This window comes from Nansenia antarctica (assembly GCF_963989245.1).
Source record: "Nansenia antarctica genome assembly, chromosome: 5".
In the NCBI taxonomy this organism is placed as follows: domain Eukaryota; kingdom Metazoa; phylum Chordata; class Actinopteri; order Argentiniformes; family Microstomatidae; genus Nansenia; species Nansenia antarctica.
Genome location: NC_137690.1, coordinates 25,204,340 through 25,223,667, shown reverse-complemented (window position 1 = coordinate 25,223,667; position 19,328 = coordinate 25,204,340). Strand labels below are relative to the sequence as shown.

Sequence of the window (19,328 nt, the reverse complement as noted above, 5' to 3'; positions counted from 1 at the left end):
ACAGAACCATATCTTACAAGCTACTTGGCTTTTTCCTTTGGCAGGCCATGTACTGTCAGGTAATGTACATGTCCAAGGCTGCCAAATATCAGTATTACCAGCTGACATTTGAAGCCAAGGCCACTAATAAGACAGTGTTCTCGAAAAGGCTTCCTCTGTAATCCTTCCATGTTAAGACACACACACACACACACAAACACCCAACCAGAGGGCATTATTATGGAGCATTGCCCCTTTCAAGGTTTAACCTTGTGCCTCCACGACTGTATTGCACAATTGCCTGACTGAGGTAAACAGCAAATAGCAGTCCTTCAGGTGTATACAAATTGACACACAATGATCAGCATTATCATTCCCTTTTCTTGGCAAGTCACGGGAGTCATGAAGTGAGAAATAGTCAGTCTCATGTTATTGTACACAAGCAATAGAGTATTTCTAGTGAGCAATGTCATTAATAGCTACCAATATACTCACTGAACACTTTATTAGGAACACCTGTGGACATCCGTGGACCCTTGTGTCAACAGTCCAAGCTGGCGGAGGTGGTGTAATGATGTGGGGAATGTTTTCTTGGCACACTTTGGGCCTGTCAATTATTTCTTGAATGCCACAGCTTGATTGACCTGGCTGTGTGGCATGGAGCATTGTCCTGCTGGGAAAAACTAATTGGGGAACATCGTCAGAGCAGAAGGAAGCAATATTTCTTCCAGGACAACCTTGTACATGGCTTGAGTCATGCGTCATTCACAACGTCTCCTTGATGAAGGGCTTTTTTCTGGCTTTGCACGACATCAGCCCTGCCCCAAGGAGCCTGTTTCGAACTTGATGCCATCCTACGGTTGTTGAGCGACATTTGAAGTAGTTGGCGTTCATCCCGGTCAGTGGAGTCGTTTTCGCCCTCTGCCGGTCTGTAGCTTTGTTGTCCCCAATGTCTGCTGCTTGACCTTGTTCTTATGAACCGCCGTCTTTGGAATTTGGAAGGATGGAAGCAACCTGACGCTCACCGTGTCCCTCGGCCAGTAAAGCACTTTTCTTTTCAACTCTTTTGGCATGGTCAATAGTTCTTTTTTTATTCCAATTATTTTTGAGGTACTACTGGCACAGTTTTTGCCACCCAGCTGGTCCTGTTGCAAGAGGATAGTGATGACCACAGCAGTGGTTTTTATCCTTCTCCATGTTAAATAAGATTCAGTTCAGGTGATGACCTAAATGACATAATGACCTAAAGCGCTTTGAGTTGCATTTCATGTACGAAAGGCGCTATACAAATAAAGCTTTACTTACTTACTTACTAATCAGTACCTCACTAAGTAGAATGAGTTGTGCCTGTTCAACAGACACTGGAATGGGACGGCTGCCATACATGTAGAGATGCTGATTTAAGAAGTATTTGGAGTGGTCTCTTAATTTTCTCTAGAGCTGTATACAGTAGAATGTTCTCAAAGTACTATCTAGGGTAAGGCCAGACCCTTGTTGGTAGCTTGAGGGTTAACACTGTTCTATATACCCAAGACAGGATGAGGTGAGGGGAAAAAAACTACCTATTTCCTTCTGTATATAAACCGTATTCCAATCTGAACTAGTGAACCACAGCTGGTTTTGATAACACTAATCCTCTATGTTTAAATATAGCATGAGGAGGGGGTTGGAATTACTTGCTTTTTCTTCACAAAACACAAATCTGGAGATTGACAGAGAAATGCAGAGAGAGAGAGAGACGTGGAGGGTACGTAGGTGGGCGAGAGAGACAGAAAATGTCAGTGATGAGGAACGAACCCGGAGGAGACGGTGAAGATTAGCGTGACGTGGGGGAGAAGGTGAGAAAGAAGGAGGGGGAGACGGAGAACGAAGAGACAGTCTGACATTTTGAACTGTGTACTCCCTCGAAAACACCAAGACAATGCTCTTTCAAAAAGTAGCCAGATAAAGTGTACAAATTCCATGGAGAAAAAGAAGATGGAGACATAAAATGCGAGGGTGCAGTGAGAAGGAAGAGGCTCCTAGGGTTGATGTCTACATTATGTGCCATGTGAATCAATACGAGGATGAGTGTGCACTCGTGTGTTGAGCATATGGCCCAGTGGGTCTATTGCATCCCCATCATTAAGCAGCAAGTATCTTGGGAGGAGTTCCATCGTACACTGTGCAGACCCCCCCACTCTACGCTAAAATCCATCCAAATAACATTTCCAAACCATTAATCACTTCAGCATGGTGCTATTTGAAAACCTATTCTATCCCACTCTACTCCCAAAGCCATTCTCTGAATGAAGCACACAAAAATGTAGGGTGAGGCGAATTTTAACCACCTTAACCACCTGTCATTCCAGTTCCACCATAATGGAAACAAAATGATAATAATATACTGTATATATTTTTAAAGTTCCATCCTACTGAACTGGATTGTTATACGGTATGCACACACTGTTCACATCACAGCTATGGGTGTGAAGCCAGGCGTCTGTGGTCATGTGGGTCTTCACGCGTTCAGAGAGCTGTTTTTAGATGCTTCACTGCTATCTGACGCACAAGACACATATTACCATAGATGCCCTCCCACTCAGCAAACAGCAGCCAGACTAAAATAGCTGCCAGCCCAGGACGAGGTGCTATTTCTCACCTGAGGTACCTTCATTATAGTTCTTGACCAATCAAACCCTCTCCCTCACTGCCAGCACCAGAACACAGACAACGGGAGGCCAAGTCAAGTTCTAATTATAGCATCCTGCATCATCTCCTTGCTACAGCGACTTAAGGTCAACCCTGTCGGTCATAGCAACTCTCTTTATTGAAATGCTCGCCTCTCAATGAATATTAATATTCAGGTAGCACTGTGTAAGGCATTATTACAATTTAGCAGACAGTTGTATACAAAGCGACTTACAATTAGAGATTACAGTGACAGTCTCCCTGGAGTAATTTATGGCTAAGTGCCTAACTCAAGGGCACACTAGTGGTGGTGTTCCCAGGTGGGATTTGAACTCATGACCTTCTGATCACCAGTCCAACTTTCCACTAGGCCACTACTACCCCGTGTTCTAGATTTGCATTCAGTTTTAGATTTGTAAAGCCTTTGATTCAAGGATGAACCACTAGTAATATATCTCTACGGAAAATGCAGCTTGGAAATAGAATTAGCAAGGGTGTGTGCAGCTCTGCCATTCCCAAGTCAAGTCCAATCACACAGACTTTACTTTGATGTTGTTCTTGAACTCCATTAAAGCAAAACTTTACAAATGGCGACTTAAAGAGGTCACTGTCCTAAAATCCCCTCATCTCATCAGAGGCATGTTTAGTACCCGTAGTTCTACAGAAAAGCTGCTTGAGTGTCGCTCCTGCCATCTCCTCCGTGTATGTCACCCACAATCAGTACAAGCAGCTTGTAAACATAAAAGTGCATTCATGTCAAAAAATAAAAATTGTAAGCTGATTCCCTTTACAATCCAAGTTGTTGTTCGTTGTTGTCCGTGTCTAACAGTTAAGTCAAATTGGGTCACAAAAAAACTTCAAACAGAATCCAACCATGCCAACTTACGCTAATTATCTTCAAACATGAATTATCCATAATTATCCAGACATGTGATTCCTAAAATATAAATACTCTCTCAAATGATGGTTTTTCCTCTTTTGATTGGCAATATCTCCAAATCTTTACATTTGGGGGTGCAAGCGGTAGCAAGGCCGGTGGCCCAATGCACTCGGACTATCAACAATTCTGGGGGAAAAAAAATCGGAACTTTTAACTGGGTGGGCAAGACTATAGCTACCACCGGCCTTGGGGAGATGACAAAACATAGTTTGGTTTGCTTTATGCAGAGCTTGATCAACATCCTCTGCATATTGGTTAATACTCCACCTGTCAATCATGCAAATAGCTGAACTCTCCCTGCTAGCCTCAGAAGTGTCTGGCCCATTACATGATAATCTCCTCAATTATCACACATTCCCTCTGTCACCGTCTCTATGGAACACAACTACACTGTCATTTGCTGCGAAACCAGAAATCTAAATAGAATGTGCAGTTCTGTACTGTACGTTCACCTGGTTAATTCTGTACTGTACGTTTACCTGGTTTTGCTGTCTTTGCACTCGATTGTTAATCGCCCTCCTTTTCAAATATGTAATTCGTCTTCATTTGACCATAGTTTATTAGCATAACAATAATAGCATGATTTATGATTTGTCCATAAACAGTAGTGACTTTTAACTCAATCTAAACCATTGGTAAACTACTGTCTAGTGATTTTGTTACAACCAGTCCTCTGACTTCATCTTGAATACAATATCAAGTATTATTTGACACCAAATGCTTGGAGAACTCATTGATTGTTAAGGTCAGAGCTAGAGAACCCAAGCGCAGGACACATATCACAGGAGCTGGGTTGTTTAGTAAAATACAAGGTACAGTAATGCTCTGAGTAATACATGTTACAGTCGAGAGCAAATCTTGTCGAACAACAAATGATCTGGCGATGAGTGGATGGTTTTAATACTGCATGGTGATGGGATGACGAACCACAGGTGTGTAGACAGAGCAGGTGAAGACAGACAGACAGACAGACAGATAGGGGAGAGAGAGCCAGGCACAGGCTAGGTGGAAGTGGAGGGTGTGACATTGACGAGGGCCGCTTACCCTCTGAAGGAGTCCGCACTGGTAGCGATCAGATTCACTCCCTCTAACTTAATCAAACAGACCATGCGTTATGTCAGAGCTGTGTGTAGTCTAGTCTAGTGCGTCAGTGTAGTGAGTGAACTCACGCACAAACTCAGTTTAAGAGTGAGCGAGAACATTTTCCAGGAAGCACAGGCATCCGTAAAAAAACAACTTAATTTCCCTCCTCATTTTCTCTGATGGCACAGCTGCGGGTCACCGTTTAGGTGGCACGCTCGGATGCCTCTCGTCCCTGCCTGTCACTGTGTCATCCTCGTCACCAGGGCTTAATGACTGTCCCCTGCTCTGTTCGTCTGGGGACGCATCAGGGGCCCCGCTCCAGGTGCACGTCATTACCCATACACACACGCCTAGTCCTCCTGTGTGTCCTCCAGCACACACAGACGACCTGAGGCCCCTGAGGGCCCCACTTGAGCAGATCGACACACACACTCAGGAAAGACAACTCTTAAGAAATGCGATTTGTCTGTATGATTCAGACCGGGCACGTCACTCAAAACTTCATGGCCAGTTCCCTGTTCACAGGATGACTGGCTTTAGAGAGGTGTCAAAGTGAGAACGTCTGGCCACGTGTGGTTTGGTGAATCTGCAGTGATGCTGCTGCTGTTGCAAACTGAGTCAGTGACACATCCCATTACCCATGTCACTGTTCTTCTTTACGACAGACGCTTTGAAGGGGCAGAAGGATCAACGTTCGTCACATCAATCAATGGAAAGATCTGTCCCTTTGCAACATGTCAAGGTCATTATCCTGACGTGATCACGGAGGGAGTAAAGACAGGGGGAGGGGGGGGGAGTTTAAAATACAAAAAGACCACAAGCAGCTTTAAAATGAGGCCTTTAAACAATCTTTCCTATCCGCTCATTAAAAGTCTTCTTAAACATGCATTTAATTGTCGTTCGTTCGTGTAATTTAGGTGCTTAAGCATTATTGTGTCATGTTGTCTGTTCATTGCAGTTCATTTGGTTAGTCTGTTTTAATTTGTTTTATTTCATTTCAATGACTTGCCTGATTCTCAATGATATTTATTGGTTTGTTTCTGCTTGTAATTTCATTAATGCTGATGTTTATTTCGATGATCTCTTCTCTTATTTAGTAGCACTTTGTAACAAAGTGTTTTAAAAAGCACTACAGAACAAAAAATATTGTTCATTATTATTACTCACTCACTCTATCTCACCCGGCTTTATCCTTCACAATAACACCAGTGTATGTACACTCGTCTCACAGCAATCCTGGTGAAAAAACATGTTACATGTCATTGTCAGAGAATCGTGTACTCTGTAAAGAATAAGCTTTTGCAAGAGAGACGTTTGAAGACATTAAGAAAGCAATCCCTCAATGTGTTCAAGTGACAACTGAATTAAAGCCATATCCCCACGTGGCGGGAGAATCAATAGGGTCTTGTTTTCTCTGCACACACTTTGCGTCATTGATTTGGGTTGGGTAAGTCCGTGCCACGAGTCTTCACATATCTTAATTACTCAGGGGGCCAATTGCCCGTGCTGCACATATGTTTGCCGCGTGCCGTAGCTGGAGGGGGTTCCAGACTGGAGCTGTGCTGTGACCCACTTACCTTAGTGACCTGCTTTGTTTTCCTCTTAAAAATGGATGACATGGGGATGCGGGGACCTGAAGGAGGAGGAGAAATACAATGAGGATGGTGGGGGGGGTAGGGTGGGGAAGGGAGGGAGGGAGACAGACACATCAGATAAAGTATGATTTCAGGATGGAGCGGAGGTAAGCCACTAAAACAGATTAAATCAATACTGTCCCAGTGGGGGAGGGTTTTGCCGATTTTCTGTCGCTCTGGTAATCTTGGTTTTCTTCTTTCCATGAGGGAGGCCCGGAGCTTTATTCTTTATCTGCTGATCTGCGGTGTTTGTCCCAGGCAGACATCCTTCTATCTGATCCCTGAACAGGAAGATGGGGTTGGTTCTCAGCCCAGCTCCCTGCATCACCTGTTTCTCATTGATTTCCGCATGCCCCAGTTTAACTTTCAGTTACAATATTGTATAACAGTATACAGTATTGATCACTCTCTATCAATATTTTGTCACTCTACTTCTCTCCGTCTTCTCTGACCCAATTTCCCCTAAGTAGTCCGACGGCTCGATCAAGGGTCAGTGTGTGATCGTTCCTATGGGGAAATGTTGGGTGCATTTATAGAATTATGAATGTCGAACTCAGCCATGAGGCAGGATGGAGGGCCTCATCCCCTCCCTCATTCATCGTTGACCTCCCCTGCGAGTTTACTTCATTATCGTAAGAGGTAAAACCATCTCTTCCTCTGCCTTTCGTACTCCACTGCGTGTTCCTATCCACGTCCTCCTCTCTTTCTTCCCCATGCGACACTTCAGAATGTTCTGCACAATGCCTCCACCCGATGGTTAACGAGAGAGGTGCAGTGTCCCACAACAGCCCAATGATGTGGTTTGCGAGCGTCCTAGATGATGTGTTGCATGTAAAGGCATGTTGGTTGACTCACCTTCACGTAATAAATATGTGTACTGTTTATGGCTTTCAGAGCCTATTGGCTTGGCCAGCCCAAAACGGAAAAGAGATTGGGCTGCATAAAAAGATCAAAAGAACATTACCGGGTACCTCAATCTCATCTTCATCATTTATGAAGTCTATCAACCCCTGACAAGATGGAAAATGATACTATTAGCTTGTTTATTTCTTGAGTCATATTCTCTTTGGGGCTGTGGAGAGAGCAGCTGCCATGTCTACTAGCTTCCAGGCCTCGCCTCTCTCCTGCTTGGCTTCAACCTATCGCTTCTTAACGCTCCTCTGGGCTTTCTTCTTTGGCAGGTGGGCCTCCATCAGCTGGATGCTGCGCCGCTTAATCTCCTCGCGGGACAGGGAGCAGTCCTCCTCCTGACTGCGGTACTGGAATGTGTCTGGGGGAGGAGAGAGGGGACAGGAGAGGGGAAGAGCAGGGAGGAGAGAAGGAGTATCGATCAACAGGCAGGTACTACAGCCAAATGGGCTTAGGGAAAGCATCCAAATTCGAAGGGCATGCCTCCTAGTGGACAGGCTGTTCTTTTATGCCAGACACACCAAACTTGAGAAGCATGACAGAACCATATACACAAGAAGAAGAAGAACGGTGAGGAAGGCGCCTATGGGAGCGAGGGAGGCCTCACCTTCAGACGAGCTGTTGTGAACAGGGCTGTTGGCCCTCTTGGAGTTCCTGGGCTCCATCATGGTGCTCTGCTCCAGGAAGCTCCACATCTGAGGGAGAGAGAGAGAGAGAGAGAGAGAGAGAGAGAGAGAGAGAGAGAGAGAGAGAGAGAGAGAGAGAGAGAGAGAGACAGAGAGAGACAGAGAGAGAGAGAGACAGAGAGAGACAGAGAGAGAGAGAGAGAGAGAGAGAGAGAGAGAGAGAGAGAGAGAGAGAGAGAGAGAGAGAGAGAGAGAGAGAGAGAGAGAGAGAGAGGGGTTGGGCAGAGAGGATACGAGACCAAACGAGAGATGTGAGACTCCCGTGTTCAGTAAGTAAGTAAGTCAAACTTTATTTATATAGCACCCTTCTCAGCACGAATGCACAGGGTGCTTTACATATAATTTGAAACATCAATGATTAGACAACATAACAGGGCAAATTTAAAACATCAATGATTAGACAGTGACAAACAGAAGGGAGAGCCAAGGCGACTAAGCTGCCGAACATAGGCATCTTGCTCTCGTCATAGAATGGAGGAACAGAGAGGAAACAGTTTAACACGGGACATAGTAGCAGGGGGGGGGGGGGGGTGGGGTGAGACTTGAAACTTCTTCAGAGGCGCTGAGATCAGCCAGAGGTACTGTAGCCTGTCAATGAGAGCTACCTAGACCGAGAGAGCCCAGATAAACAGGTGTGTCACCTTCTCCTGGTCGAGGCTGCAGCTGTCCTCTATCGACCCCTTCTCTGAGGCTGTGCCTTGCAGCGCGGCCAGACGGGCATCGATGTCCCTCAGCTTCTCTCTGGTGTCCAGGCTCCTCTGTCTGGGAGACTCCTGAAATAAAACCCACACACTCTGATCAAGAACTTAGGTTAAGTAGTCGTTAGTACAACCAGAGCCCTCTACAGTACACTGATGAGCCGAAACATTACGACCACCTGCCTAATATGCTAATAGGCTGCTGGTCCACTGTGTGCTGCCAAAAAACAGCACTGACCCACCGAGGTATGAAGACCCCTTAAGGTGTCCTGTGGTATCTGGCACCAAAACATTAGCAGCAGATCCTTCAAATCCTATAAGTTGCGAGGTGGAGTCGCAGTGGATCGGACTTGTCGGTCCAGCACATCCCACAGACGCTCAATCAGGTTGAGATCTGGAGAATTTGGAGGCCAGGGCAACACCGTGAACACTTCGTCATGGTCCTCAAACCATTCCCACAAGCCTTGCCGTTCCAACGATGCTCTGACCCAGTCGTCTTGCCATAACAATTTGGCCCTTGTCAAAGTCACTCAGGTCTTTACTCCTACCCATTTCTCCTGCATCCAGCACATCAGCTTCAAGAACGTACTGTTCACTTGCAGCCTAATATATCCCACCCCTTGACAGGTGCCATTGTAACAAGATAATCAATGTTATTCACTTCAACTGACAGTGGTCATAATGTTTTGGCTCACCGGTGTATATACAAATATACAGTAGTATATGAGAGGTTTGTTGTTTTGTATGATGAGGAGAGGGAACAGGCTTCTAGTACCTTGTGCAGAGGCACACAGATCATTCTGTAATACAGGTTGTCGACTCCCTGCTCCACCCCATGCAGCACTGCCTGGGCCTTGCACAGCTTGGCCTCCCATTGGCCGCAGCGCTCCTGTTCCGCCTTAATTTCCTCCGTCAGCTGCTCGAACCTTGAGGCAAACAAATAGAGACCGTTCAAAGACCTCTTCTCCTCTCCGTCTCCGCCAAACAGGCAATAAAGCAGACCTCTAAAAATGGCGGTAAACCATCTCACTGAGCAATGTACAATGACTCTTTTAACGGCCCCATTTGGAGCTGCCCTGTCATGGCCAGTCATTTTCCTACTACATTCGTCTTCATCGTGAACTTTAAAACGGTAAAAAAAAAACTCCCTGTCCCAGATGTCTCACAAGATTAAGATAAAACGAGGAGAACAAGGTTTGAGATTGAATATGTCACCAAGCGATAGTTCACTCTGAAAAGGGCTTGAGGTGAGAGAGAGAGGAGGGAGAAACATCTCAATAAGAATCAGCCGACACATCAATCACTGGCTGCGCTTGAGTAAACAGGGGAGTTTAAAAAGAGCCTGGCTCTGTCACAGCAATAAAGCTCATGTTCAATAACCCACACAAAGTCGTCAAGGCGATTTTCATTAAGCCATCGTGAAATGGCATTTAGTAAATTGCTCCATGCGTTTGCATGTGTTCAGAGAGATCTACTGTAAAACAATCTAATGACAAAAAAACAACAACTCTATTTGAAGTTGTGTCAACACTGCTGTTCAGGTGATACTGGTTCCATTCCTTCTAGTGTTGTGTCGCACTGCCTTGCCCTACTGTACCTCTCAGATCCGGGCCCGGTGCTGAATTTGAGGCTGGCGTACTGAAGCTCCAGGAAGGCCACAGTGTCAGTCCTCTGCTTGACCAGCTCCTCACACTGGATCATCTGGGTCTGAAGCTGCTCCCTGGTGGCCCTCTGGCCCTCCAGTTTATCCTCTAGTTCCTACAGGACAGAAAGCGGACACATCCTCAGACCGACACCCGAACAGTGGTCCTCTGTGGCTCAGTTGGTACAGCATGGCGCTAACAATGCCTAGGTTGTGGGTTCGATTCCCGCTGGGACTATAAATGTATGCACTCACTGCAACGTAAGTCACTGTGGATAAAAGCGTCAGCTAAATTGCATATTTTCTGGTAGAGCATGGTGCTAACAAGCAGCATCAGTGTGGTTATATTGTGTCATGACATGGTCATTAAATTCTTCAATGGGTTTTGTTTTTTTTACAGCCCACACAGGTTTTCTAAAGTGTTCAACATACAGTAATCGAAACCACAGTCCCCCGTGGAGTTGGATAGCGTGCTTTACCATCCCTCAACAAAATGAAACAAACACGGCGAAGGAAATAACCACGGCTGTTTGCAACGGTGGTTATTTACTGTGTATTAAAAACCTGGGAGCAATATCCAGGGAGGGGCACAGTGTTGGTTAGATATTGCAGAGGTTTAAAATAGCCCAGATTCCAATTAGACCATTCAATACCTGCAGATCAGTGCAGCTGAGAGCTTCTCTCAGGGCATCAATATCTCCCACCAGTTTGCCAACGGACTGGGGAGTGCTGGGGTTGGGGGTAGACTGCTGGGCTGCTGGAGGAAACAGAACACACATCCTTTCACGGTTTGTCTCCGCAGCACAAAATGCCTGTTTGCTTTCGCTAATTTAGATTGATAGTAACACCACTTGATGCAGCCCGATATGCAAGTGTAGCCTGAATTGTCTGATCGATGATTGATCATTTGAGTGTGTACAAATACATTATATAACACAAAAGCATTACGTGACTATTGCGATGACGTCAACAGACCATGTGATGTAATACCTCTGACAGGAGCTGAATCAGTCCCTTCAGTGAGCCCCTCTCTGGGAGACTTCTGACCCTATAAGACAACAACCATCACTACACCAGGCCTTGATTTATTAAAATGTTCTTTCCCTTTCAATCTCCTGCTCCTTCTGATTCCCAACTGTCGTTCCTCTCTATCTCACCTGTTCTTTCAGCTTCTGAGGCCCGCTGCTACCGCGTCGCTCTCCCTCTCTCTCTCGCTCCAGCCTTCCCTCCACCTCCTTCACTTTCCCTGCCCTCTTCTCGCTCAAATCGTTCTCCATCTCCCTGCGCTCCACCATCAGCTGCCTCTCCATCTGAACCAGCTGTGCCTAGTGGAGAAAAATAAATAAATAACGTGATATATGATTAGCCTTCTGAAGTATCAGTGTAGTACTGTATGTTGTACTGTATAGATGCATTTTCTTTCACTGTTGATCATTCAAAAACAGGTGCATCTCAACAGCATGCTTGCCATTGTTTCCTTTCAATCCTTTGCACCGCACATTTGCATTTGTCTTTTCCCAATGTGTTTGTTATAGCACACTGTATTTTCAGACCCAGATAGACTCAAAAAGAGGAACCTACAGAAGACAATTAAGACCTGAATTAAGTTCCCTATGGATACCCCTTAACTGTCCCTCCTGAACCCAATCACCCTGTTCAGTTTATCTACTGTATTAGGATTACTGCATTAGGATTGCCAATGGCCCCTGGTCCGAGCAGAGATTACTTTTCTTGCGATGACTGATGGATAGATGATTCACTTACTTAGACAAATGTATTTGTTGGAAGTCGCTTTGGATAAAGGAGTCTGCTAAATGCCCAAAATGTAAATGTCATGTAAATGGTTGAGGTCATACCTTTGTGCCGTCAACAGCAGTGACTGCAGTCTGGGACATTTGGGAGACCTTCTCCAGCTCTGTCTGCCCACCGTGCACAGAGTTCTGTAACTGGTACAGACTCTGTGCCATCTCACGCACCTCCTGACACACCAAACAAACCACAACAACTCAGGTCACAACAATCTTTTCACACAATCTTTTACGGTGTAACATCGGTGATCACAAAGGTCATGTGTGTGTGTGTGTGTGTATGATGTTCACGTTTGCATGAATATCTCTGTTCACGTGTGACAGACCTGGGACAGGTGCTCACGGACTTGCAGATAGATCTTCTGGATTTTCTCTGCCTCCGCAATCTTGATGCTCATCTTCTCTAGACTGTTCTCCAGCTGTCGCACCCGCTGCCAAGGAGCAACCACACACACGTGAAATCAACCACATTTGGACATTTCAAATGACGCTTCCCGCGGTTAGGTGGTGAAAGCAACGTGAATGCTCCTGTCCATGGCACTGAAAGTTGACATTGTGTGACCCTTGCTTTCCTCTCAGTTCTTGCTTGGAATAGATGAAGTGAACAGTGAGCTTTGGTGGTAAAGATCTGTAAGCTAGGTCACCTGGTCATAGTGGTGCTCGTCACCGTCAGGTATAGAGTCCAGCTCCAGGGTCTTCATGGCCTGCTCCAACTCCAGCATCTGGGACTCTTTGGCCCGCACTTCAAACTGCAGCCCGTTGTGCTGCTCCACCAGAGTACACAGTCTACACCGTTCCCGCTCCACAATGCTCTACATACAGTACACACACACACACACACATGCACATGTACACACACACACACACACACACACACACACCCGCACACACCCACAAGTGGGCGCACACACACAGGCTTGTGTATACTAGGACAACTGCAAACTACCACTTGAGATCTATCCTAAAGTGTAACTGTATAGCAATTTCACTGCTTGTGCTCTAGCTTGGTGCTCAGTTTGACCTTTCACCCCAAGCAAATGTACCTCCAGTGTTGGTCCTGGCTTAGGCAGTGATTTGCCCAGTGTCTTCCCACCTCGCGGGGGTTTCTGGGGGTTTTTCTTCTCTAAGATCTCCATTGCTGCACTGTACTCAGCCTGGGATTGTCTTTCTGAATGCCAAGGTTGAAGAGAATGCAAGAGTAGAGGTTATAGAAGATTTGAGAGCAGTGATAAAGAAAATCTTTACAATTTATGGAACATTTTATAGGCAACATTTACAATACATTTTATGTGTAGAATGATATCAAGATATGAGGCTCAGCCTATTATGTCATATGGTCTACATTAACACACATTGATTGTAAGGGGGGGGGGGGGGAGCAATATAAAGAGAGACAGAGAGGGTAGATTGGTTCAATATTTTTAATTTGGAGAGTTGTCATTAACCTAAAGTGTGCTGATTAGGCCTACATCAGTGTGGACACAACTAACCATTACCTAATTGCTGTATACGGAGTCGCTGCTTTTGAAGAGACAGCGGCCTTGGTTGCTCTGTGTCCGCTGACTTCATGTCTTCGTGTCTCTTCATGTCTCCTGTTTATCAGACAGTAATTTTCCGGCGCAAAGACTCGAATTACGCAGATTTGTTTATCACATTACCTTTACAGCAGTGGTCGTTTTATATATATATATTTCTAAACTACATTTCTGAACTTTTTCTGTTATTTTCGGAATAACTTGTTTTCTTTTGTAACCGTTGTTTTGTTTTAGAATCCGCTTCGCGTCGACCCCAACAACCCCAATCAGCTCTCACTTTGGCCCGGTGCGTAAATTCGCCGGAGCGCACACTGGTTTTGATTGGAGTTTAAAGTATTTAAATCAAATTAAATTAAAGTAATTTGATTGGACTAGAGGCAGTCACGTGAACGCTCCAGAATTTACGAACAGGACTTTTATTTACGATAAAGCACGTCATATAAACTAACTGGTGAGCTTCGATGTCGATAATAATAATAATATATTAATAACATGTATTTGTATAGCCCTTTTCCTGCAAACGTCGCAGCTAACAGGCACTTGGAATAATGTGTAGGCATGCATATTCAAGTGAAATGTTATTGACTCAAACCCTTACACGATGGTCAACATAAATGAGAACAGACTACTTAATCATTGGTTCGAGTAGTGCAATTTATTTGTAATCTCACATTGCACACACATCTAATACTGAATGCATAATTAGCTACAACAAAAACAGAGAGACAACATCGAATGACAATCCATACATTAATTGTGTCAATAATCATTTAAACCAGTTTAATATCAACCAGTCAGTCATGTTCAATCATATTTTCGTTTCATTAGTACTTTGTTTCTAAAACCATTAGTAGCAGGGTCTATCCACCTATTATGGACGGTGCTTCTCCCACCTACTCTCCTTTGTTTACCACAGTTATGCCGTAATGACCTGGGTATAATAACCTACGTATAATAACCTACGTATACTAGACTAAGTATAATACTATATGTATCATATCAAGTTCTAAAACACTGCTAAAAGAAGATACCTAAACAACAAAACATCTGCAGCATTTCACATACAAATCCCTGATAATATGGCACTAATCAATTTCACTCTAACACTGGGACAACAACAGTGTTCTCAGATTCATGATGACCTAGATACTCTAACAACATTACAGCTAGAAATGGACCTGCTTCTGCCACCCAATCTAATGAGATTGCATTTTCCCTTTAGTTGCCTTGAGGTCAGGCTTCAACATACATACATATTAACTAGCAAAAAATCAATCACTATTAATTAGGGCTGTTACGATTATTCGACGTCGTCGACGTCATCGACTACGTCAATACGTCGGTTAGCGTAATATGCGTCGGTTAGTCGCAAATAAACAAAATGGCGTTTTTTTTTTTTTTTTACCTTTATTTTACCAGGCGAGACAATTAAGTGTATGAGTGAAAAATGGATAGCTACTAGCTAATGTTACACAAGCAATGTAGCTCACCACAGTTCGTATGTCTTGTCTTCTGGTGTTAGTAACGTTAGCTATGTAGCTGACTAGCTACGGTAGCCTATTGTCATTGTGGTGCGAGCACCTACTGTATGTTATCTAGCTCGTAGCTCGCATGCTACGTTAGCATCAATTTAGCTAATCATAACATAGCAGCGAGAGTAACGTTAGCTAGCTATGTGTTGTGGTGATGGACAGACTTCTAAATGGCCATGTTGGCATTCAAGTTGGCTAAACATAGCAGTGAGGTGGAGACAAATAGTTTTTTTTTTTTTTTTTTTTACAGCACAAAAATTATCGTTAGACTTATCGATAAATTAGTCGTTAGACTAATCGAATAATCGATAAAATAATCGCTAGATTAATCGTTAGAAAAATAGTCGTTTGGGACAGCACTACTATTAATCAATAATAAAGGAGTTGTGCTGTTACCACCATGATTGCGAAAGGCACCAATGGAGGCTACAAAATGAGTATAAAATTGCATTGATACGCTTGCAGGAGTATGATAAATAATGCCTTCTGTTGCTAAGGTGACCTGTATTATAAACGTGTGACTGTTGTGACCTTGATCATACTGTAAAACAACCAAACATTAAAAACCGAGTAAAGACAAATAGGTTTGGATGTTATCAACAACTTCATAGAGGACATCGGTACTAACTGCGGCCCATTAGAGAGGTCCTCTCACTATGGGTGACTTTGTGAATGTAGCTTATCATGGTAAAAAGGCATTGAGCTTATCTGGGCTCCCTTACATGAATTCATAATTCACAGTTTTACATTCAACACCTTCCCTCCGGCTGCTCTGTGATATGACGATATGATATCCCTGCTGTGAACGGGGCGAAATTCCCTTCATCCTACATTATCCTGAATAAATGCTAAAACAACATAAAACCTCTCTCCATCTCTCTCTCTCTCCATCAGTAGGCCTAGAAATGAATGAGCTACAGGGCTCACCATGGAAGTAGTGCATTCCAGAACAATCATTTATTATTATTATTATTATTATTTGAAATACTGCATTCAGAACTGTCTAGACTGGCTTTGGGGGATCAGTGACAGCAGGGCGGTGACCTGGTCCGCTATATGTGATGGATGTCATTTGCCGACACTGTCTGAGTGGTTCGGTGTCCGACGTCTGACTCTTATCTGAGTCTCTTCATCCTGAGAAAGAGAGAGAGTGACAAAAGGGTAGGTCGCAGCAGAACGAGTCTGTCACCATCGTTTTCGATTTTGGAAGATGTGATATCGATTATAGCTGTACGAGGAGGGTGGCGATCCAACAAGATCCAAATGGACTTTTCGGTTTTGTATTTCTTTTCTGGGTTACATCTAGAAAGTTCAACAAACACCACAGGTTCAAAGTTGTTTGATAGCAGCAGGCAGCTGAACATTTTTTGGCGCTGGACAATACCCTGACTCAATACCCTGAAGTAATCTTCATCATTACTTCTCTAAAGGTTTGTGACCAGTATACTCTGTCCTTACCGAGTCAGCAGTCTCTTCCCCCTCGGTGTGTTCACTGTCGGGATTGGACATTTCAGAGAGAGCACTCTCCACTGCCTCTTCATCATAGTCTGTCTGGTAGTCATCTGAGAACTCCTCTGTGAGGGAGAGAGTAAAACAAGAAAAGCCTGTGTACAACACTATTCCTCATTCAGTTCTGTGCGTTACAATGAGCCCGTCCTCCGATTTCTATCTCCGCCAGCCTCCCCTGAGGTAATGAACTACTACTGATATAGCTCTGCGTAGCCACACTGGTACATACCAATACAGTAGTGTAGTGTGTGTGTGTGTGTGTGTGTGTGTCCTCTCACCGTCCACTACTGCGGGTTTGACTGGTTCAATTCTCGAGACGATCTCTGCCAGGTCAGTGAAGGAGGCGTTGGGACATGTGACCACCTGAAAGACATAGACACAGCTGCATTACATTCAGTCATTCCAAAAGAGCATCTACTCGTAATTTCAATTGAAAAACAGCTCTTATAAGAGCTTGTCTGAACCTTTTTTTTCAGAATAAAAGTCAGATTTTTTTTTTCTGAATAAAAGCCTGCAAAAAAAATGTCTGAATAAAAGTCAGAAAAAAACATTTCTTAGACTTTTATACATCCTTTTCTACATCAACTGAACGAAAAAAACAACAGCTCTTATTCCAGTTCCTACTAGAGAAGGAATCAGAGGTGATGGTAAAAGACAAATATACAAAACAATGGTCTGATTGAGTTGCCAGGTGGTAGTGGGGGAGGGGCAACTGAACTAGGAACAAGAACCAGGTACGCAATGGAAGCGGCATAACTCACATTGCCACTTTTGGTCTTATGGAACTCTTCTTGATGTCTGTCCTTAAGCATCTTGTCCACAACTCCACTGCGGGTCCACACGTCAAACACTGTCTTCCCGTGCTGGTATCCCACCTCCTGAGAGAGAGAGAGAGAGAGAGACAAAGAGAGAGGGAGGGTGAGGGAGGGATTAGCCTTGATTATATTAAACAGATGGAGAGCCATAGGGACAGGGGAGAAACAGAGGGAACACCCACAGCGATCTCGTCGAACTTGCCAAACTCCAGCGTGCCGTAGCGATCGATGGGCGGCCGGATGTACTCGCAGTACTCGCAGTCTTTCACCAACTCCAGCTGCCTGACACAGCACACATAGGCCAGCCGGGTCTGGATCTCTGCCATGTTCAGGACCTAGGGGTTAGGAATGCAGAATACAGAAATAACACCATTGAATTCAAACCACTGAGCTAGTATAGATCAAATTATTCTACTTCCAACTGAACCTTGCCAGTTCAGACCAAAGATACGCGACGGGACGGGACTGTTTTAGAAAGTTGCAGAGAAAAACATGCAACCGACGTTCTAAAACTGGGCAGTTCAGACCAAAGAAAGGTTTTAGAGATGAAGATAATTCAGACCGGTGCAGCTAGAAGCTGGACATTCTAAAACGGCCTCGTCTCAGATCTTTTGGTCTGAACTGGCCTTTAGAGACGCTGAGATACAAGCAGCTCTCACCTTGACTCTCTCTGCCAGGGGGTTGAAGCGTTTCCACAGTAACCACCAGCCGTTCAGCGAGTCGCCGTAATTGGTGAGGTCGGTTTCGTCCTGGCTGCCCACGTCGATGGCTATCACCACTTTGGCACCCATGGAGCGAGCTACGTCAGCTAGAGAGAGAGAAAAAGACGCCATGACTGACCAAGAGCAGCTGATGTGTAGTGTACAGTATTATACTAAAAAAGGTTAAACTCTTAAACTTATACGCCATTTAGCTGACGCTTTTATCCAAAGCGACTTACACTGCAACGAGTGCATACATATTTCAGTATATATGATCCCGGTGGGAATTGAACCCACAACATAAGAGTTGCTATAGCGCCACGCTCTCCCAACTGAGCCAAAGAGGACCACAACATTCAGTCCAACATTTCAAAGTTGTCTTAAGAATAAAACAAAAGCATCGGGAGCACAGGGAGGTTTGTATTGCTAGAGGTTTACTGACCAGGTAGGTTGTTGATGTAGCCACCGTCCATGAGCAAGTGTCCGTCTTTAGGATCACAGAGTGGAGGCAGGTACCCAGAGAGAGACATACTGGCCCGTACATACCTCCACAGGGAACCTGCAGTGAGAGAGAGAGGCATGGTAAGGGTCACTGGAAGTACTTCAACAGGGAGAAGGTCTCGACAGCCAAGAGCTAGAGAGGGAAGACAAACCGTCCGTGTGAACCCTCATGGAGGAAGCAGTGATGTCTGTGGTGATGTTGAAGTAAGGGATCCACAGGTCCTGTGAAGGAGGTGGAGGGAAACAGGAGAAGGAAAAAGTTACTGTAACCACTGATAAAAAAGACATGATAAAATAATACATAATGATTATTATTAATAAAAAAATAAATAATAATAATACAAATATTATAGTAGAAGAACAGACCAATTTAGCTTTGTCAGCAAAAACATTTCTATGTCCACTGGCTCTCATCGTGTCTTGTGATTGTTTATTAATCCACACAAAAATATATTTCTCTATACTTATTTGAGTTAGATGAGCAGTTAGGGGGGTGTCTCCTCTCACCTCTATCTGTTTCCCCTTCAAGATAGAGCTGACGCTGGAGTTGAAGGAAGCCCCAGAGAACATGGAGGTCACAGGGTAGGTCAGGTCCAGGAGCCTTTTGAAGATGGAGGTCATGTCCTGGTATTGGAAAGACGGAGACATGGATTAGGAGACATGGAGACATGGATTAGGTTAACTAA

At 44.5% G+C, this 19,328-nt stretch overlaps 2 protein-coding genes across 2 annotated transcripts in view; both read right to left on the bottom strand.

The window, feature by feature from the left end:
• Positions 1–7,445: 7,445 nt before the first annotated feature.
• LOC308157920 (coiled-coil domain-containing protein 183-like) lies at positions 7,446–13,682 on the bottom strand (the record flags this gene model as incomplete). Its single annotated transcript, XM_080531515.1, has 13 exons — positions 13,546–13,682; positions 13,093–13,217; positions 12,694–12,861; positions 12,376–12,480; positions 12,098–12,220; positions 11,399–11,566; positions 11,232–11,289; positions 10,895–10,998; positions 10,197–10,357; positions 9,375–9,525; positions 8,543–8,674; positions 7,823–7,910; positions 7,446–7,576 (listed from the first exon to the last, which is right to left on the bottom strand). Exons 1-13 carry the CDS (start codon positions 13,634–13,636, stop codon positions 7,446–7,448), a joined length of 1,605 nt encoding a protein of 534 aa, XP_080387641.1. The 5' UTR covers positions 13,637–13,682.
• A 1,625-nt stretch (positions 13,683–15,307) lies between these two features.
• The window catches only part of pnpla7b (patatin-like phospholipase domain containing 7b), a 19,603-nt gene continuing 15,582 nt past the window's right edge, over positions 15,308–19,328 (bottom strand). The window contains exons 27-35 of the mRNA XM_080530476.1: positions 19,150–19,266; positions 18,795–18,864; positions 18,584–18,700; positions 18,100–18,248; positions 17,623–17,775; positions 17,387–17,503; positions 16,904–16,988; positions 16,575–16,690; positions 15,308–16,250 (exon numbers count right to left, since the gene is read on the bottom strand). Coding sequence (XP_080386602.1) covers positions 16,185–16,250; positions 16,575–16,690; positions 16,904–16,988; positions 17,387–17,503; positions 17,623–17,775; positions 18,100–18,248; positions 18,584–18,700; positions 18,795–18,864; positions 19,150–19,266 — 990 coding nt within the window. The 3' untranslated portion in view covers positions 15,308–16,184. The remainder of the gene's footprint in view (positions 16,251–16,574; positions 16,691–16,903; positions 16,989–17,386; positions 17,504–17,622; positions 17,776–18,099; positions 18,249–18,583; positions 18,701–18,794; positions 18,865–19,149; positions 19,267–19,328) is intronic.